The sequence below is a fragment of the Caloenas nicobarica genome, chromosome 1 (genome assembly GCF_036013445.1).
Source record: "Caloenas nicobarica isolate bCalNic1 chromosome 1, bCalNic1.hap1, whole genome shotgun sequence".
Classification (NCBI taxonomy): domain Eukaryota; kingdom Metazoa; phylum Chordata; class Aves; order Columbiformes; family Columbidae; genus Caloenas; species Caloenas nicobarica.
The window spans coordinates 209,084,234-209,104,984 of record NC_088245.1 but is presented as its reverse complement, the minus strand read 5'-3'; the positions used below and the strand labels follow the sequence as shown (position 1 = coordinate 209,104,984).

Sequence of the window (20,751 nt, the reverse complement as noted above, 5' to 3'; positions counted from 1 at the left end):
CTTTGTATAAGAGCCTCACACTGGCCTTAATACTAATCCTATAGAAATCAAGGGGATTTGAGACACTTCACTATGTTTTCTGCAGGCTGTTGTTTCTGGCTTGCGCAGGCTGCCGGTGGCTTGTACCCGAATTAGCATGTTTCAGATTTCTTTTTAACTCCCTCTCACCCACACGGGCATTTATGGTGAAACACTAAACGACGACTTCAAGAGGCAAAGTTTGTTTTTTCCAAGGCACAAGTCGATGTTGTCCTGCAGTATGTCTCACACGTGGTGGTGTGTGTTACGACACGGGCAGAGAAGCCCAGAGATTGGCCCTGTGTTCACATCGCTGGGAGATGTAAATGCACTTTGGGGAGCGGTGGGAAGCAGGAGAGGCCTTTCTTTAACTGAAAAGCTGTTCGGCATAAGCCTTATTTTAATTCTGTGACTAAAGGACTAAACTAATCGCTGAGCAGAACTAATCTCTCTTTCAAGCAAGCGATTTCATGGGGCTTGCACTTCGCTCAAAGCCAGTGTAGCCGGGGGGAGGATGCTCTTGTGCTGGAAACATCACCTGGCAAGTACAGATCTCCGTTCTCTCGACACTGCAGCACTAGGACTCACCTCAGTCTTTGCGGTAGCTCGGTTGGGTGACAGCAGGGACACGTCCAAACTCATTTAACTCTTCACTACATGGGAACGCAAGTGAGATTCAGGCTGAGATTAAGGCTCCTGCCTTTCCGTGTGTGCTGTGAGCCTGGTTTCTGGGGAGCTGCAATCAGCGGAGCCCCAAGAGCAGCTCAACTCCTCTGCAACTCCAGGAGACACCTGCTGGGCAGGAATACCTGAGCTCGCTTGAAAAATGGAAAGTGTTCACACTCAAGTACAAGATGAGACACCGTAGAGATACAGGTTGTTTATAATGTTTAAGTGTTTTAAAAAGCTTTATTCCAAACAGCCGATCAACCTGTCAAGGGTTTAAATCAGATTATTCAGTGCTTTTACAAGTTTCTAAATAGGAAATGCACAGGTCAGTAGCCCAGTTGTGCCTGTGGGAAGTAACTGCATTGTTTAGTCCTGGTAAGGTGTCCAGGATGTGCAATGAGAGTGGGAAAAAACTCCACTGAATCAATGGACTAAGATATATGTTCACAGAGACTAGCCACAAATCAAAGACACAGGGTTACGCAATATATTTGGGCAATTCTGAAAAAAAAAAAATTAGACTTTAACAATTTTTATCCTCTGATTGTGTTTGTTTCTGTGTTGTTTGTTTTGGGCTTTGTTTTGTTTTTCCCAGTTGATCTTTGGTTATTTCAATATTTCTAAGTAGGGATTTTACGGAGACAAATAAAATGCATTCAAACACTCAATTTCTAGCAATAGTTGAATTATGCTTGGATAAATTAGATTCTGCTTCAGCAGAGTATTAAGTATTTTGTAACAGGTCTACATTTTATGGCAGCCTACGTTTACCCACTCGGTGTATGATCAAAAGGGAATTCTGCATTGGACACACTGCAAGTGGGGACCATGAAAACTAAATATTAACTTGGATCCATATGTACAGTTATGTGGATTGAGAAGCCCAAAAAGTGCCCAAGAGTTCTCCCAGTGGTAAGGAAAGCAGCCTTTCCATTCGCCACCTGCACACATACCTCTCATTAAACCTATGTGTGTAAATCATGATTCTGGGCACTCAAAACCAGTTTCCACAAAGCCCAGCACCACACACTCCTTGAAGAAGAGAGCAAATATTTAATGAACCGAGAATGTTACATTTCTACTTTAACAGCACAGCTTGTTTTTAACCAACCTTTTCTTCTGATAAGGCCCTGATCATCCAAGCTGTGATGTGCCTGTCTGATTTACCAGTAATGCCGTCTTCTGTGTGGCTCTCGCTTGGCATTTCTTCTGGTTGTTCATGAATAGGCATGGCCTTTCCAACCACACACAGGAGGTTTGTCTCCAGAGGACCCAGTTCTAAGTATTCCTTAAAAAGAAAGGAGATGATTCTTCTGTGATTACATTGAAAACCAGCCATTCTTTAAAAAAAAAAAAAAAAAAAAAAAAAGAGAGAAGAATTAAAGTAATCCAACAGCTCACTCCTGCCAAGGGAGACATCCAAGTCCAGCCTTGTGCTTCCACCACATCTCTGCTGGCTCTGGTCTTCTCCAAACCTCTGAGTCAATTTGGTTGGAATCATAGAGTCATAGAACAGCTTGGGTTGGAAAGGACCTTCAAAGCCCATACGGTGCCACCCCTGCCATGAGCAGGGACATCTTCACCCAGCTCAGGTTGCTCAGAGCCCCGTCCAGCCTGGCCTGGGATGTCTCCAGGGATGGGGCATCCACCACCTCTCTGGCCAACCTGGGCCAGTGTTTTACCACCCTCAGTAACCCAACAGAAAGCTAGTTCAGGTGGAGAAAATAAGGCAAGTTTTTCTGCTAGGTTAGTGAGTGAACCAGCTACAGAAGAGGTTGATGTGCTCTAAGGGTTCCCTCAGGGCAGGAGCAGAACCACAGGGCCAGGAGAGGGAAGAAGGAACCATATAGAGCAGGCTGTGCAATCACCTCTGTTTAATAAATGCTTCCATAATAGCTGCCAATGCAATTCTACTGTTTGCAATTATACCTTTGTCGTTAGGAAGCACAAGATTGTCAGCAGCACCTGTAGCCCCAGCTGGGGTGGGCTCTGCAGTGCTAAAAGCAGGAATCACAGAGTCACAGAATGTCAGGGATTGGAAGTGACCTCAAAAGATCATCCAGTCCAATCCCCCTGCCAGAGCAGGAACACCCAGATGAGGTTACACAGGAACGTGTCCAGGTGGGTTGGAATGTCTGCAGAGAAGGAGACTCCACAACCTCCCTGGGCAGCCTGTTCCAGTGTTCTGTCACCCTCACTGAGAAGAAGTTTCTTCTCAAATTTAGGTGGAACCTCTTGTGTTCCAGCTTGAACCTATTATCCCTTGTCTTACTGTTGGTTGTCACCGAGAAGAGCCTGGCTCCATCCTCGTGACACTCACCTTTTGTATATTTATAAACATTAATGGGGTCACCCCTCAGTCTCCTCTTCTCCAAGCTAAAGAGCCCCAGCTCCCTCAGCCTTTCCTCACACGGGAGATGCTCCACTCCCTTCAGCATCTTTGTGGCCCTGCGCTGGACTCTCTCCAGCAGTTCCCTGTCCTTCTGGAACTGAGGGGCCCAGAACTGGACACAATATTCCAGATGAGGTCTCACCAGGGCAGAGTAGAGGGGAAGGAGAACCTCTCTTGACCTACTGACCACCCCCCTTCTAATACACCCCAGGATGCCATTGGCCTTCCTGGCCACAAGGGCACAGTGCTGGCTCATGGTCATCCTGCTGTCCACCAGGACCCCCAGGTCCCTTTCCCCTACACTGCTCTCCAATAGGTCATTCCCCAACCTATACTGGAACCTGGGGTTGTTCCTGCCCAGATGTAAGACTCTACATTTTCCCTTGTTATATTTCATTAAATTTTTCTCTGCCCAACTCTCCAGCCTGTCCAGAAAGAAAGAAATGAAGCTGATACTCCTCTCCCAAGGCAACAACTGCAAGGAAACAAACACCTGGATTATTTTTTTTTTGTTAAATGTTCAGTTTTTCTCTGTAATGACTCTTCAGGACAGAGCCACTCCTTAAGTTAAGTCTTTGATCAAGGCAACAGGATGATTTCTCTGAACACAAGTTGTGGGGTGTTAATTAAACTAATGTCAAATTTCTAGAAAAAGAGTTGTTGGGTTTTTTTGTTGTGTTTTGTTTGGTTGTTGTTTTTTTTTTTTTAACTCACTATTGCTTAAGCTTGAACAGGATATTCAAGAGTAAGGAAACATTACAGAGAAATATCTTTACACAGCAAGCCCTGCAGTCTGCATGACATCTATATAATCTTTAATTTGCAGTAGAATTCAATGATGTAGAGTAATATATTTTCTGAGAGTAATTAGTTTATTTAGAAATGTATTCAAGTTTTTGTAAGTCAAGAGCGTAGTATCAAAAGCACCCAGGAAACATCATTTTGCAACCTAGGACTGAGGATCTCTTGAAGAAGGTGCCACTGCCTCTTTCAAGAACCACACAAACTCTACCTGTTTATACATAACTTGCACCTTTTTATTTTCTCGACCCCTATATTTTGCACGCAGGAAAACCTTTATCCTGGCTTTCCATTGAAGGATAAAATGATGCCTTGATCCTTTAATGCTATTATGCAACCTAAGTTCTAAAGGACCAGCAGCCAAGCAAACAAGAATCTGTGCAATATCACTTGGTGACATTCGGAATTCATTCTAGGGGCAATTTGACACTCACATATGCTGATTCCTCAGACACCATCCAATTGCCAGAACAGTGTGTCTGGTGTTATCTGAAATGTCCCAAGACATCCAGAACATCCACGTGAGGCTGGGCTGTATGACACAGAACCTGCGAGGACAGTGAGTGTCCCCACCATCCCACACAGCACCAGAGGTCTGTGATTAAACACCTGAATTGTACAACAGGTAAAAGACGCTGGAGTGTTTTCTGCCCTAACACCAGTGGGAATAGAACGCTCCTGGCGGTAGCTCATGCTCCATGCTGAATATGTTTGTGTCAGTGAGACCTGATTACTTTAACTCATACCTGGGAATCTTTTTCATCTTCAGACAACAAGCTATCAGAAGTTGGAGTGGAAGTCTTCTGCAGCTCCTCGTCACTGTCTTCAGGCTTCTCCTTCTCCATTTCAAACTGAATCTTTGCAAAGGTCTTATTTTTCTGAGAGGGGACTGTGGTGCTTCTGAGGCTTTCGTCTCCATCTGCTTCTGCTTTTTAAAGAGATGAACAGTGGTGTGTGTGTCATCGTTAAGCTTTATGAAGATCAGAATTAGCATTCAGTATGAGCATTGCCTTCAATCTTTAATGTGGCTTGGCCAGTGTGATGTAATGAACAGCTTGCTAAGATTTTTAATTGGCAAGCCAAGCCAAATGTTGATTTTGCTCACTGTTCTTTTCTGTTTATTTCTGTTCACAATTTCTGATCAAGATCAGGGACCAAAATTGATTGGGAGCTAGAGGTAATGAGTCTGTGGGATGGGGCAGGGGGAAAAAATTGTTTTTCTTAATTCCACTTAAATCCTATAGAGCCATGAATCGTTTTTTAAAAATAGAGAAAACAGCAAAACCAAATAAAACCCCTTTTCTATATCCATGTATGTATCTCTCTCTCATATACAAGTTCCTGAAACACGGCTAATCCACTTATAACTCGCCTGAAGAGCTCACATTTGCCGTTGCCTAATTCTCAGGATGACAGACAATTCCGAACATGGGCTGCCAAGTTATGTGTTTGCCTGGGACAGTGACTTGACCTCAGCTATACTGGAACAAAACCTACTCCTCCCAGTAACTATTGTAAAGGTCTAGCGAAGGTAACAGAGCTGAACCTTTCCAAGTAAACACATAAGTAATTCAGAAGTCTTTGTTAGCATGTTTGCTGGTGCCTGATGGTTCCAGAAAGGCCCACCTAGGGCTGGGACTGGTCAGAGCTTCAACAGACTTGTTCGCTTATTCATAATTGTACGGCTTCAATTTTTGGAACTTACCTCTCTGATTTAATTTTGTCCTTTTTTCCCCTCTCTTTCTTCTACTCAAAGTGAGTAAATAAAACATGTGATACTACGGGAATCCACAGAAACCACCCTGAGTGGAGAAGCCCACTCATACTGTCCTTCTTGCCTAACATATATCCTTTTCCTGGGTACACCTACCAGAAGAGATGGAGGTTCAGCCCAAACTTCAGCACTGCTCACCAAGATTTTCAGTTCAGGCTGAACTCCGTGCAGCTTCATCTGCTGTTGCTAGAGATTTATTTCTAATTTAACTCTGGTGTATCTCTGTGAGCTGAAGGACTGTAAGGTGCATGTAGACTTCAAGTGCAAGCCAGTGTAGAGTTCAAGAGTGTCCTCTCAGGGACAAGATATAATGAAGTTATGATGAGATGGATCAGTAAAGAACTGATTAAGATATGAATCATATCTTCATAAAATACAGCTGATCCTATTAACCACAGTCCAGGCTAGCTCTAGGTGAGGAATTACATTCAACAATCTAAACACCAATTTCAATTTTAAAACTGTGTTAGAGGGAGATTGTGTCTTTGTCTTCTTAATGCAAACTAGAGTCTGTCATTGCTGTGGTGGCTGCAATTAAGTGGGAAATTAAGTGTTCACCATGTAAAACAGGGAGTTTGATAAAAACTTAAGAAATAAAACATATTTAAATAATGTTCAGTGACTTATCAGTTCTTATAAGCTGCCAGCATGTGCATTACCTGCATATCCTCTATACTCTATTTCCTTCATTTCGTCCTTAGGAAATTCATCTTGCAAGCCAGCTGCCTGGATAAGAAACAAATGCCTATGAAATTAAAAAAAAAAAAAAGTGAAAGTCATATTAGAGGTCTGAATTTTCTCTCTAAATTGCCCTGTGCAACCTTTTGGGGTGGTGACAGAAGGCACCCTTTCTGAAAGCTGTTTTCTGCTTAACCACAAATGCTGAATAGCGCAATGTTTTAAAAATGCAATGGAGGCAGCCAGGTAGCTTAGAGGCTAATACGCTTCTTTTTTTATTCTTAGTGCCTAAGTTCAGCTATGTCCATGAGACTAAAAGAAAACAAATATTACAGTCTCTGGTCTGTCAAGATTCAACCACAGCTGGCAGCTCTCACTCAAAAGCAGTCCAAAGTTTGGAGAGGAGAGAAAAAATGGCCACTTCTTAAGACTTGGAATGTTTCTTATGCAATATGGCTAAATCACTGAGCTGGGACTGGAAAATGAAGATGGATCATTCCCATTGTTACATTATGCTTTTGATACCGTTAGTGTCGACATTTTGCAGCTAAAATAATCTTTCTCTAGGGAACAAGTTAAATAATTTCAGTACAAAAGAAACTAATACTACAGACACGTCTACAGACAGACCTATCCCAAGGCCTCTTCCTTACTGAGTACCAGGTCATCTCTTTCACTTGAGATTGCAAAACCCACATATTTTGCCTATTAATCTTCACATCGTTAAACATTTTGCCAACAGTTAAGGAAAAAATCTATTACTCAGCACTTGGTCTGAGAAGCTGGGTCTGAAGCAATTACAACAGAAAGAAACTATTTCCAAGCCCCAGTGGTATCCTCACTAAAAGAAAGCGAGTGTTGCTGGGTTTTAGCGGATTAGTAAAGAACTCAGTTTCTTTCCTGAATTTTGGTATTTAGGAGCTTACAATGTCACTGTCATTCTTCAGAGATACAAGTCCCAAACGTAGTCAAATCCTGTCTCCCCTCCGCTAGGAAACTACCTTGGCTCTGTTGTGGGAGAGCCAAAATAGCTCTAGAAGCAGGAAACGGCATTATCTTTTTGAAAAAAATTAAATGACTTCTGAGTATGTAAAGACATCATTTTACCTGGGTACTATCAGATTCTGAAGTCTGGCATCAATCAGTTTTGTCACCAAACCAATATTTTCTTCTTCCAGGAGCTGAATAGAGGCTTTCAGATCACTTACTTCCTTTTGGTAAATCTTAACCTTTTTTTTAAAAAAAAAAAAAACTCTCAGAAAGACTATGCCCATTTTGGAAAGCTTTGGTTTTTTCACACCTTTTTAGAAGCCTTTACCCGCACACCTCTGTCAATCACAGCCAGACATTTGGACTATGCAACCCTGATAGCAGCAGAACCTTCTCACGTAGCCAAACAGTTCTAGGAGAAAGAAGTGCTGGATTTTCCTTTTTTGCTTTCACATCTGAGCTTTGAGAGAGAGGAAAATCTTCTTTGTAGAGTTAAATTCAGGCTCTTGCTCAGCAAGTGTTGTTTTTCTAATTCCTGCCTATACACAAAACCTTCCTATCTAGAGTTAGTGAAGCTTTCAGCCCAAGTTAGCCACCACGTTAGCTAAACTCCAGGTTCTACCAGTGATTGCCCCATATTGCCATGGAGTTATATTAACCAAAGGAACCCAGTTATTCAGTTCCCACAATCCCTCTCACTTTTCCTGAAGTACAAGCAAGTTCTCACTCCTTCACTGGGAAGGGGAATGTACAAGGGGACAGATACCTGCCCAGAAATCTTAGCCATATACACGTTTATAAACAGTACCCAGGGATCTGAATGCATCTGTTCTCCCCAAACCCAGCTATAATCATCCAAATTTGCAGTTAAAAATGAATTCCCACTTCTTCAAGGGATTAAAAAAGGCAAAAATGTCAGGACATGAACCAGTAACAGGATGTGGCTTGGTGCGATGAGGTGATACAGCTTTGAACCATCTTGGTGTGACAGAGTAACCATGGAAAAATGTGACTGGAATCTCCAAACGTGTTCAAATTTGGAGGTAACTAGTTTAGGGCTGGTTCAGTCAGTCATTTTTCAAGTCAGCAGCCAAACTGAAAAAAATGATAAATTTTAAATCAGGACAAAACTGAAATTTTTAGTTTATCTTCCCAAAAGAAAATACTGGAAGAGTCTGTCAGCTGCATATAAACATTAGCCTGAGAGAAAATATTTCATCTGAGTAAGAAAAGCAGGGAAAATAAATGGGTGAATTCAGAAGACCGGAGAAGTTAGTGATAATGGGTTTGTTTTCCACAACAATTTAAAGCACTAATTCATAACATAAGAAACTTCTAGTTGAGAAAAAAGAAACCCACATCCTTCAACTCTCAGGAGAGGGCCTGCCAGGACAAAGCATACTCCAAAGAGAATCTCCCCTGTTGACACTGCCTAATGTGTGTAAAATTCCTTAAGTGTTCCATGAGATGGGGAGAAGGGAAGGGAATTCATACTCCTTCGGTGACGGGATGTATAGATTCAAGCTCCTGTTTGTTTATACAGATTAAAATGTTAATTCCCTCCTGTTGACCCCTATCTCATTGCCTCAGAAGCTGTAGTTTGGACACTCTCCCTGGAAAGTTAGGTGAGCTCAGAGCTCATTAAGGGGAAGAAGAAAAGCCATATCCCTCCATACTGGCAAGTGTCTTAAACTAGTAAATAAAATGGAGAAACCTCTGCCAGGTTTGTTGATGTGGCACTGAAAAATAATAAGTTCATTTATTAATTTCCCAAAAAGTTTTGCGCAGTTCTAAGCTGTGAGGTTGTAAAGGTGTGGAAGAGAATTTCCTCCCTCCTATGTCTTGCCCAGATTCAATCCCGACAAAGAACTTGTATTGATTGGAACAACCACAATCAAACTTTCACCATGGAAAAATAAGTTTCCTAAATTTGGCTCATGGAAGGAAAGTTACAAATCTCTAATATATAGCTCTAAATTGCCATTACAGAACAGTATAAAAGCTATCAAGTAATCGATTACAACTACAGGAGATTTTTATTTTCCTCTCTTCAGCAAAATAATCTCCAGGGTTTCTTTATTATCTCCCATTTAAAGCTGTCTCAAGTCCCTTCTCCAACAGTGTTTCCAATACCCATATCCATTTTCTTTCAATACAGCAGCACTAGAAATCTAATGCAATTTGAAACTACACTCCTCAGATACTTACATGGCTGAGCCTTTACACTATTTAGTATCCCAATCTCCGCAGATATAAATACTTAATTGTATGGAATGTTGTAGTCCTTCACATAACTGCTTGGGCAGGAAAATAGGTCCTTCATTTGTGAAAGCAGATGTTCACCTTTTACCTTTATTCACCACGTACACTGTTTGCTACTCAGATTACAGATTAATTACAGAACAGTCACTCTCCTTTTCCTATGAAAGTCCCATCACTGGCAACAGTTGTGACTGCAGACCGTTGTATTTCAAACCAGAACTGCCATGATAAACTGTACAAAATTGATCCTCTTACCTCTTCTTTCAGCCATTCATTCTCTTGAACTTCTTTGCAGGTGTTTCTGTCTAAGTATCTCACAGCATTCTGAGAAAACACAATTTAAGATCATCTCATCTGAAAGCAGGACTTTGACAGCGCTGCACACTATTAAAAAGAGCCGTCTGCTGTTTAGCAGGAAATAATTAAGAAACATCCACACAACAGACTGTAGCATCCCCTGAGGGATTATGAGGGGATTTAGTCCACAAGACCAGCTGTTTCTTCTCCATCATCCAGACTAGTGCAGTTTATATGTCAAGCAATTTACCAATATTTTATAATTTCCCATATTAGAATAAAACATTTTCTTTTTGCCGAACGAGTTCTGCTGTGTTCCCACTACTGCTCAAATCCCCTGGTTTTCAGGAAATCAAACCTTTAGCTATTAAAAAAATCAAGCAAAATCACAAATGAGGCGGTACTGATCTATGACAAATGACTTAAACATGTAGAGGTCTATGCTAACAAGCCAAGGCTACAATTTAATTATTGATATCAGTAAGCGGAAAGGAACAACTAGGAGGGAAGATGGCCCTATAAATCACAATAAAAGCAGTCAATTTGGATTATATTCTCACGTAACTGAAAATTCCAGCACTGAAGTCAGGGAATTTAGATACCTAATGGGCCCAACCAGTGGTTTGCACTGAAGTATGCTTGATGTTTTGTGAGAGTAAGTACCCGTCCTATAAATACGTTGTAAATCATGTTTGCAAATCAGAGCTGGAAGAGATTACAAAAAAATCTGTGTATCAATAAGCCTAATTTTTACTGTAGACTGCACTATTTTGGCATTTTTAAAACATTTTACTTTACAAGTACAAAACAACATTTTTTTTTCAAGTTGATGTATATTTCCATGCAGCCAGTCTTAGTGTGTTCTTGGTTTTTGAAATCTATGCAAATGTCAAAATCAAGGTCACAGCAAAAGTGACATTCTTGAACAAGTCATATCAGTGCACGGTGCCCCACTTCCCCATCGCCTGTTTGTAAAATGCCCCCCATCTACTAACTGTTACTCTGATTAAAAACAAACAAACAAAACCCATTGCTCTCAATTTATTAGAAAAGTTCCAAGTCTTTCTTCAGGTTGAAATAATTATTAACACAGAGTACATGAATCCTAACCATGCTGCAGTTAGTGCTTGTATAAAAGGCAGAGGAATACCTCAGGAGTCCGTTCCTTGCTCAACTTCATGTGCTCCTCAATTAGTCTAACATGTTCTTCTTCCACAGCTTGCAAAGTATTGCTATAATATTCTTCAAAACAAAAACAAAAAAAAGAAAATCAGAAATCATTGACACCAGTTTCTCCCGACAACAAATAGATAATTCGCATGTTGTTCCTAAACTGGAACCTAGCAGCCAGCATCACATGCATAGATGCTCCGCAGAAAAGGATTTAAACATCCTTCTCCATAGAAATTGTCCTTCTGATCCCAAAGAACAGTGGTGTCAGCTACAAAACTAGAAATCTGAAGTGACTTACACATTTCTATTGGGAACAACACCTGAGCAATTAACTGCTAACTGAGCAGTGAGCTGAGCAATTCGCTGCTAAAATATTGGTATCTTAACACTAAATTCTGTCACTATCAATAGCAGAACTCCTGGAGTTGTGTGAGAGATCTGCTTAGAAAACTCGGTTTTTAGGTATAGAAGCATATTAGAACATGTTATGCACATGGCATTTTTTTCAGACAATTATTATACAGAGCCTAATAAATTTTCTAACTGATCTAAGCCTTCCAGGGGGGTTCTAATTTGACAAAAGCACAAAACAGAGAATGTGGCAATTGCCTCAATGATTTGCTTTCATTGTTTCTTGTGGTCATTGTTTAGAAAGTCTTACCTCAAACTGAACTTGTTTGGCTTCAAATTCTAGTCACTTGCTATTTATTTCATCCTTCCCTTCTGTTGTTTCTGTGCTATTCTAAATACCCCACTGCTGCTTGGAATTTTCTCCTTTTGAAGGAATGAATGAGATTGTAGTAATTTTCTTTGAAGGAAGGCACTTTGTACTTGTTCCAGAGGCTTCAAACTCAGCCTCCTCTGCACTTGTGTTGCAGGCAGCCTGTTGCTGATCTGGCTGTAAATGAGTATCTGGTCATGGACCCACTGTGGCATCCAAGGCAGTCAAATATGAAAGGTGTATTCGTTGTGCATTAGCTATTAATTTAACAGGGTGGAAGCCAGCCTGCCTTAATCAATCCACCATCTAGACTTGGCAGAATTAAATGGAAGTACTTACATACTAGAATTAATTCATATTTTCATTCTTTCGGCTAGCTAAACAACCTGAGTTGTACTGGGAGAATGAAGAAAAGGAGAAACCGTTCAGACATACTGTGTCTAAACAGGCTATTTTCCCTAACTCTCTCACTGCAACACTGTTTTCCCCACACCTCACATAACTGTATGGCTCTTTTGCTTCCTCTTCCCTCCAACAATCTTGTTTAAAATGTTATCTCCAGACCACATGAGCTGTGCCAGCATCAAGCCCCTCAGTGGTACCTACAGAGACAGAAACCCCTTCGCCTGTGCTTACTCCATAAGCCTGTTAAACATTTGAGGAGTGAACAAGCCCAATTTGCTGTTGCATTACTCTGGAAGCTTGTTAGATTTGGTTGGTTGGTTGGTTGGTTGGTTTTTTGTAGGCTAGAAGACTGTATTCCCCAGTCACTTTATAAGTTCAATTTTAGGAAGTTGAGTAAAATAGTGTGCTAACATCCAGTATTGGCAGCATCATTTTGCAGTATGTCAATTAGGCAACTGCTATATGTACCTTTCTATAAACACTTCCGTTTGACCACACGTTTTTTTGGCTCTGTAGCCTGTGACATGCAGGAGGTTAGACTGAATGTTCCTAGTGGCTCATGCTGGCATTCTATATAAAAGCCCATTCTGTTTTTCATTTCTTATTTCAGCAGCTGTATAGCGAAGTTTTAAATTGACTAAGAACGCGGGAAACGCATGATGAAAAATATCAGCCTCTCCTGAATACAGAGATGGTTATCTGACAAGATACCTGGAGATATAGAAAACACAGTGCAGATCTTAATCGTGATAAAATATATTTCAAGAGACAAGATAGCTAGCTGGCTCTGATCCACAGGAGTTGATGCCTGGTAATGGTTGGCACAGAATATACAGAGACCCTTAGAGCGGTGTCACTGCCTGTTACTACCAGCTGCCTCACTGCGGTCATGCATACTGAGAGGGACATAAAGGGAGAAAATCAGGACATGTTTCTCCCGTTAGAAGCATGGGTTATGTAACAGCAAAATATTGAAATGGTTTTAAAATAATGCAGTAGTAAAGAAATCTTTGTAAAGCACTCAGCACCAGAATACATAAGCTCTCAAACTAATTCTGCTATTGTGTCAGTATTGAAACACTTCTCTGTATTTGTGTATGTCTGTACTAGCCATTTTGCAGGGCCCCATCCATGAGACTTTGCAACTAGGAGGCAAAGTTCAGACCTCTGGCTAAACAGCTCCCTCTAGTTCTGCACTTAAACCAGTGTGATCAGTTCGAAAGACAGTTCCAAGAATGAGCTCGTTCTGCTTCCCTGTCAGAGGAGTTTTCAACATGTGAAGTGCTTGTAGCATGATGAGAAGCAACAAAAGTATGACTGCTAAGGGAGACCTGTGTGTAGGCGACCTAAATACATGTAGACTTATTTTTAGAAAACCGCCGTCCTTCACAGTAACATTTTAAAAATATGGGTTGCCTATATTCTATAAGAAAATCATCAGAAGACAAGTTTTTCATTTTCTTTAAGTGTTCATAATTTCTGAAACTTCATAAAATTCTTTAATAAAGAGACTTTCATGGAGACAGAGAGAGAGCTCTTCCATTTTATAGGATTATGCAGTCAAGTTTAGGGGCACTGTCTTAGAAAAGTTCATATAAATTACTATAACCTCACACCAAACTAAATTTATAATTTAATTAATTCCCAGAAGTAATACAGGAAGAGCTTGCATTATACTAATTGTAAACTGACCTGTATTCCTGCGAAGGTCATCTTTGACTTTCTCAATATCTTTTTCCAGATTCAAAATCTCCTTGGCCTCTATTTTACTTCCTACATTTATGTACTCCAACCAATAATCCCTCTCGATTTGCTTTTCTGAAGTTCTTTGGTTGGTTTCTTCAATCTGGTACTGCAGATCTGTTAAAGTAAGAATGCCAGAAGACAAGTTGATTACCAGTTTCTTGAACTGATAGTTCATAATTCTTGTGACTTCATCAAATTATTTAATAAAGGCACTTTCACCAAGGTTGGAGGAAGGCATTCCTTCTACACTACAATCCATTACAACATGATGACCTTACACAGTGTCAAGGGCCATGATCATTGCTGAAAACTGTTTGATCTTATTCTGCCAAGGAGAGACAACAGTTCCCACTGAAATGTGGGACACACGTGAAAAGACACATGTGATGTCACTCCCGCTGACAATGACAGGGATGGCAGCCAGAAATTTCAACGATCAAAACCGCTCATTTTTGTTGACATTGATTTTTTTTTTTTTTTTAATCTTCCAGTGGAGCCAGTGCATAGACCTTCGATGAGTTTCAGCTTAATGGAAAATATGAAGCCTCCGTACTTGCACAGTATTATACATAGAAGGAAGAAAACAGAGTCTAATATGTGGGGTCTGTTTCTATAAAAGACCCACTCATTTCGAATTTTAACTCAACTTAATTGACAGATTTACTTACAAGCCCTTCATCATCTCATACCATGTTTAGAGAGCTTAACTTTGGGGAGGAAAAGCTTTATGGTTTTTATGCAACAAGGAAGTTGAATGTCTATTTCAAATAGAAAAAAAAAGAAAAAAAAAAAAGTACTCAATCCTAACTGTGAAACCTGCAATCCACATTTCCACAACTCACAACATGCCTTTCAGAAGTTGTTCTTCATCCCTAACATACTGCCATGTTGCTTTCAGTGACTCTTCCACATCATCCCTAGTTACAACCTCCTTTTCCTCTCTTTTTTTCTCTTCTTCTTCTAGGTGTCTTAGTATATGCCTGATCTGTGCCTGCCGTTTTTCCTTTAGAAGGTCATTCTATGAAAGAACAATAGAAGGCATGCATTAAAACATTTTCGAATTAGTTTTCAAAGTTAGAAACTTAAGTAATGAAGAAAAGTAAAATATGACCTAGTGCCAGGATGCACTGAAAACGCTCAGCTAAACACCTGTTCTTCATATTCAAAAAAGATGGAGTGGAAGAGAAAGTTTGAAAGTCTCAGAAGTTTCTCAGTAACTTCAAGACCATTAAGAGGAAAATAGAGGGAAATGATTGCCATATTCTACTTGGTGCAGCACACGAATATTCTGCTGGAAAGCAAACTCCTTGTGGGTTGATTTAACAGCAAAATATATTTGTAGGAGTTATTCACTTCAACATTTTTTATAACAATTTACCACCTTCACATAGAAATGTCAGATAATCAGGTCACTCGCATGTAACCACAGTCTTGTCAAAGCTAGAATTAGTTATAGCTACAGATTCCACAGCTGTGATTATATCCGCTTGCCAAGACACTCTCAAGTGACACTCAAATTATTTGAAATTACTGATCGTGTAATGTTTGCTCCTGAAGGATACCATAAAGGAGCAAATAACCATGCCAGCCAAACTATAACAGCAACCATGCAGTAGAGTCTCAAACATTCCTCACTTCTAGAAGGATTAATTCTAAACCACTCAGAAGCATTAAGCAGGAACCAAAGAATGGAGCTCAAAGAACTGTCAAAACATGGGTAAATTAAACAAACATCACTTCAAGTATGCCCTGAAGTACCTTGCACAGTCTGAAATATGAAGGAGTCCTTGAGAGACCATGAACTAGTAGCAAATTAGGGGAACAGCCATAAGAGACTTCAAATGTCTTCAGAGAGAAGAGCCAAATACCACTTCCACTGAAAGTTAAGGCTACTTATGAAGCACAATCCAGGCTTCAAGCCTGAAAGGAACACCAAGGAAAGTTAAACAGATGGATACTACAAAAGCCGAGCAAATATTGGTCCTGGGACAGACAGAGAGACATTGTTTCCATGTTTCACTGCTATAGGAAGCACAGGCTGTAACATTGTTTAGTCACATGATCCAGTTTAAGGATTTTTGAGCAATTTGAATTGATTTCATTAGGTAACTATACATATATACCAACTTTCAAAGTTCACTGTTCTCAGTCGTCAGATGCCATATTAAGATTCTTTATACACAGTTCTGTAAAGTGTCATTCAGGTGTGATCTGTAGTCACACGACCTTGTTCTAAAAATGACTCATCACAAATCTTAATCCACAGAAAGCAACTCTTTATCAAGCAGTGCTAAAAACTGCACCTAGACAATTGTGTGATGTTCTTTCTTCTTTGTTCAATTTTCATTGTAACTAAGTTTGCAAGAATAACTAAACTCTCATAGAAACCTGTGCGATTGCATTACCTCAGAAGTGAATCAAAGGTCAGCAAATCTCAATACATGGTTAGATCTGCTCACGCTACTGACAAAAACGAAGTTAATACAGTTTATCCTTCTCTGGGTTAAAAGTGTATTCTTGACTTCCTCAAGGAACATTGGCAGGATTGTTTTAAAAAGGCACATTAGAGTGTACTTCAGTAAAGTTACCTACAGAAAGGGGCTTGCTGTCCTATGTTTGCTCCAGAGTACTATTAACGACTTAGGCAGTGCCTGAGGATCTCACATGCATTGGAAAACACCTTCACTGAACTCACTTTATCTACTGGTATGTCCTATTCTGCAATGTTCTACTCCCACAGCTCCTTTTTGCATGGTTATATTTAAGACATTTTTTCTTTATGTCACATTTAATTCAGATAACACTTTAGCACATAAAGTGACTCACTAACTCTAGTTTCATTGACTGTAAGAAATTCACTGCAATGACTAGTTATTGTAAATAGGATTAAAAGAATAAATTTGATTCTCTGAGTTAAAATACCACATACAAAATGTGTTGAGAGAACGATGCATGGTCACTTACTCTTTCATGATATTCTTTGTTCTTTTTTTTCACTTCTTCCAGATCAAGCAAAGCCTGATCAATTGCCACTTCTTTATTCTCAATTCTGTGGGCAAAGAGTAAAGAAAGAGATGTTCTTACAAAAATAGGAGAAGAACGTTATTTAAGCTAGATGTAAATACTACTTAAATATTTTCATATCATGTTGCGTGACTCATCTGGGTAGATACCACTGTCTGCTTACGACACACAAATGATCTCCCATATTTATCTGGACCTCGGTGTTGGTTTGGGTTTCACACTCCTACTGAGAAACAGACTTCCTGATTATACAGTTCCTTTGTAGCCACTAGAAAGGATTAAGATGGTTTATTCCTTTCTGGCTGTGGTTTAGCTGACCTATTGTACAAGTCTCTTTTAGGACAAAATTATTTGTGCTCCTGAAATACTTATTACACACTACTCACTATACAGGAAGCCCAGGCAACTCACTTGGACATAGGTCAGATGAATCCCAAACTGGAGAACTGAATGGGATTCAGTTCTTCTGCAAATGTAGTTGTATGAGCTTCATAAACTGCACTTTTTACACCGAGAACTTGTTGGCCTTTAAGAAGCACTAAGGGAATAGGGACTGCAGCCTGAGCACTATTCTTTAAGTATGTTTACACATTTTTGTCAAAGAACTAGCTCACTGTTTTCACAGTTTTCATCCTCTTTGCTGCAGCTGTAAAGTAAGGTGTTTTGGGTTTTCTGGTGTTCTCCCTTCTAGAATGAGAAATGCTGGACTGCAAATGGTGTCTGTTTTCAAAACTCTCTGTAATCTTTCTCTCTTCCTGGAATTCATTCACCATACAGCACAATAGAGGCAAGTATTACAATTATCACAATATCTTTTACTGTTTCAACAGTTATTGTGCCTTGAGTAGTTGTTTGGGGGGGTTTTTTGCCTCTCCCTATTGTATTGTTTTAAAACAAGGTCATTTTTTCCTGGCTAAGTTTAGATCACTCAGTCATGCAAATTGCAGGTTACTAGATTTGCACCCTCTGGTGTCAGTGTGCTCCAGGGTCTTATTCAGGTTCTCCGTTAAGTACAAGGATATTAGTTAGGGAGGCTAGAACAGAGGTGTAGGGGTATGGTGGTGATGGCTACAGCAAAAATACCTCACTTACTAGAAAGAGGTGACAGCCTGGCCACATACTGTGACCTCCTAAATTACCTGCCGTTTTGGTATTTTGAATACTGATGCTGATCTTAATTTCTGCCACTTTAAGATTTTCCATGAAGGGGCAGTCTACATCCACTACTTCTCTAATGTAAAAAAATTTAGGAGTAAAATTTGCTATTTTGTCTGCTACATATTGGAACTTTCACCTTTAGATTATTTTTCTATGGTATTTGTCAGATTCAAGAAGCTACAAAACAGCTATATTGATGGTTCCTTTGGTAGGATTTTTCTCAACTTTGTATACTAAGTTTTCATCTAGATTATTTGATCACCCAGAAACAACACTCCTCTCCAGTACCATGACAGTTTTGTCAGTCATCTATAGGATGTTACTCGGGCAAGTAATTCATGGGATTGTTCATAGAATCATAGAGTAGTTGGGATTGGAGGGGATCTTTAAAGTTCATCTGGTCCAACTGTCCTGCAATGACCAGAGACATCTTCAACTACATCAGCATGTCAGCAGAGTGTTGTTCCTAACCAATCCTGAAACAGAAAACTAAGGAAAATGAAAAGAAAAAGAAAAAAACCTTGCTATGAACAGCAACCATGCTTCAATGTACAGAAGAAAAAGGAATGGAAGTAAAATAAATACTACATGCTTGATAAATCCTAAAGTGGGATGCAAGATATTCACTTCCATAATTATGTGGCCTTGTTCAATAAAGTAGTAAAGACAAGTTATAGATTACAGAGGTGAAAAGACAGACGGAAAGAGAGAGCAAGAGGAAAGAGAGGATTGAGAGAGAGAAACATAAAGACAGAAAGAAAAATACTTTTCTTCCCTTTATCCCTACTATTGCTGTAGAAACTAAATATCCTGTGTCAGTACAGTGCACATTTCAGCAGAAGACTTCATACTAATGACTCATTCACTTGGATATTTGAATATGCCTACCAATATTTTTTTTACCAGAAAGTTTTGTTTTGTTGATTGGTTTTGTGGGGTTTTTTGTTTGTTTGTGGGTTTGTTTGTTTGGGTGGTGTTTGTTTGTTTGTTTGTTGTTTTTACCTCAGCCTAGTAATACAGTTTGCTTATTTCTTAGCAAAATAGATGGGTTTGTTTGTTGACTTTTTGCATTGCATTTATTTGTGATATGATTCAGCTGAATCTGGTCTGTTTCACTATGGAAACTTGTACTTTGTTCTCTGTAAAATGAACACAAAATCTCTCATAAACCCTGTGAACTCCTATAGGTGCCGTTAGAACTGTATGTGCTTGTTCTTCAGGTTGCTTAACCCGCTTTTTGTTTCTGCACCAAAGCACTACTACTTGTTCCCTAAATGCTGATAATTGTTGAATATTGGATGCTGTTGAGGTTTTTCCCCTTCAATTTCTGTCTCTCTGATAAAAGTTACAGAGCTCAATTTTTCTCCTTTCACTTGTCTACTCAAGAAGCTGGAGAGCAAATAAACTGGACTATTTTGTAACTACTTCAGATATTCCCCTCTTAGCTCTTATTTTTCTCTGCTTGATTTTAAGAGACCTTCAAGTTATCCCTCTATTATTTTAGAAATAATACACTTTCCTTTGTGCTCTCCTCTCAGCTGCACCAAGGGAGCAAACTTTACGTTTAGGCCTTTAGGTTCTTCCTAGTACCTACAGACTTCTGTGAACACCAAAGAATCCTACAAAGTACAGTCAAATGTGATGTGGCAACTTCACAGATCAAAAGCTTGCCACTAACAGACCAAAAATGTGGAGTTTTTTTGTTCTTAATAAAACTATTTTTCCCAAGTTATAACCTAATAGCATAAAATTATTTTGGACCTATTTAAATATTTTATTGTAGATATAGTTTAAAAAACTATGTATTTCCAAAATGGCCTTAAAAACCCAGAACAAGAACATTTAAAAAGAGTACATAGCTGCCACAGTCAATCAGCTCAGGCTCTGAATTGGATAAATTGTCTTTGTTATCCGCTTTATCCATGCACATATTCTACATGAGTGAAAAGTTAAATATATTAAACCCACTGATATTCTAGTAAGACTTCTGGGAAAGCTGATTCAGGTTCTGTAAGCTGCTCTTCTGGTTTCTCTTCTTTCTTATTCTCTTCCATGCTTACTGGTGTACTTGGGCTAGAAGTTAGATCTAAAGGGAGGAAAGGTCAAGCAGAAAAGAAACAACAACAAAAAAGAAATGAATGATTTACAAAATGTCATATGTTTACCACCCTTTGTCATTTGTGACAAGTTCTTACCAGTTCTGAAATACACAAAACAAGATGTTTTGTTGACAACAATAATCCTGCCCAGGGCACCACTAAGGCCTGTGGTTTTGGGACATCCTGAAGCGTTGTCCTGAGTAACAATACATTTGTGAGCAGTGGCCTCTATCACTAGTCACTTATTGCATCCCTTGCTGTGGGCTTCATTTTACATTCTTACAAATAAAACAAGCAGTTGTTTCTTTTCCAGTCCTTTGTTTCTTTATCAGGCTTGTTTTATCGAGTCCACTTGTTAATATGCATCTCTTTCCCTCTCCTTCTGTTCTCCTAGCACTATGAATATTTGCCTTTCACTGCAACCCTGATATCAGTTTTCATTGTCAGAGCTAGAACAAAACCACTCTCTGAAGGGATATGCATGTCAGCAGTATTCCCTGGGCATGTTGTCACAGCTACCAACCTCAGAATTCAACTGACAATG

At 39.6% G+C, this 20,751-nt stretch overlaps 1 protein-coding gene across 1 annotated transcript; it reads right to left on the bottom strand.

Annotated features, from left to right (window-relative positions):
- Positions 1-1,780: 1,780 nt before the first annotated feature.
- On the bottom strand, positions 1,781-20,162 carry CCDC83 (coiled-coil domain containing 83). Its single transcript, XM_065658498.1, has 10 exons — positions 20,077-20,162; positions 16,891-16,975; positions 14,776-14,944; positions 13,873-14,040; positions 11,032-11,123; positions 9,840-9,908; positions 7,440-7,561; positions 6,314-6,399; positions 4,627-4,808; positions 1,781-1,975 (listed from the first exon to the last, which is right to left on the bottom strand). The coding sequence occupies exons 1-10, from the start codon at positions 20,160-20,162 to the stop codon at positions 1,790-1,792; spliced, it is 1,245 nt and encodes a 414-aa protein (XP_065514570.1). The 3' UTR covers positions 1,781-1,789.
- Positions 20,163-20,751: the final 589 nt, after the last annotated feature.

What these genes read in the sequence shown, in the direction of transcription:
- CCDC83 (XM_065658498.1), bottom strand. Translation starts at nt 20,162, where the DNA reads ATGGAAGAGAATAAGAAAGAAGAGAAACCAGAAGAGCAGCTTACAGAA. An exon ending in TGAAGAACAACTTCTGAAAG is followed by an intron (nt 14,041 to 14,775) that starts GCATGTTGTGAG and finishes TTACTTTAACAG; the next exon opens with ATCTGCAGTACCAGATTGAA. An exon ending in CAGAATCTGATAGTACCCAG is followed by an intron (nt 6,400 to 7,439) that starts GTAAAATGATGT and finishes TTAATTTCATAG; the next exon opens with GCATTTGTTTCTTATCCAGG.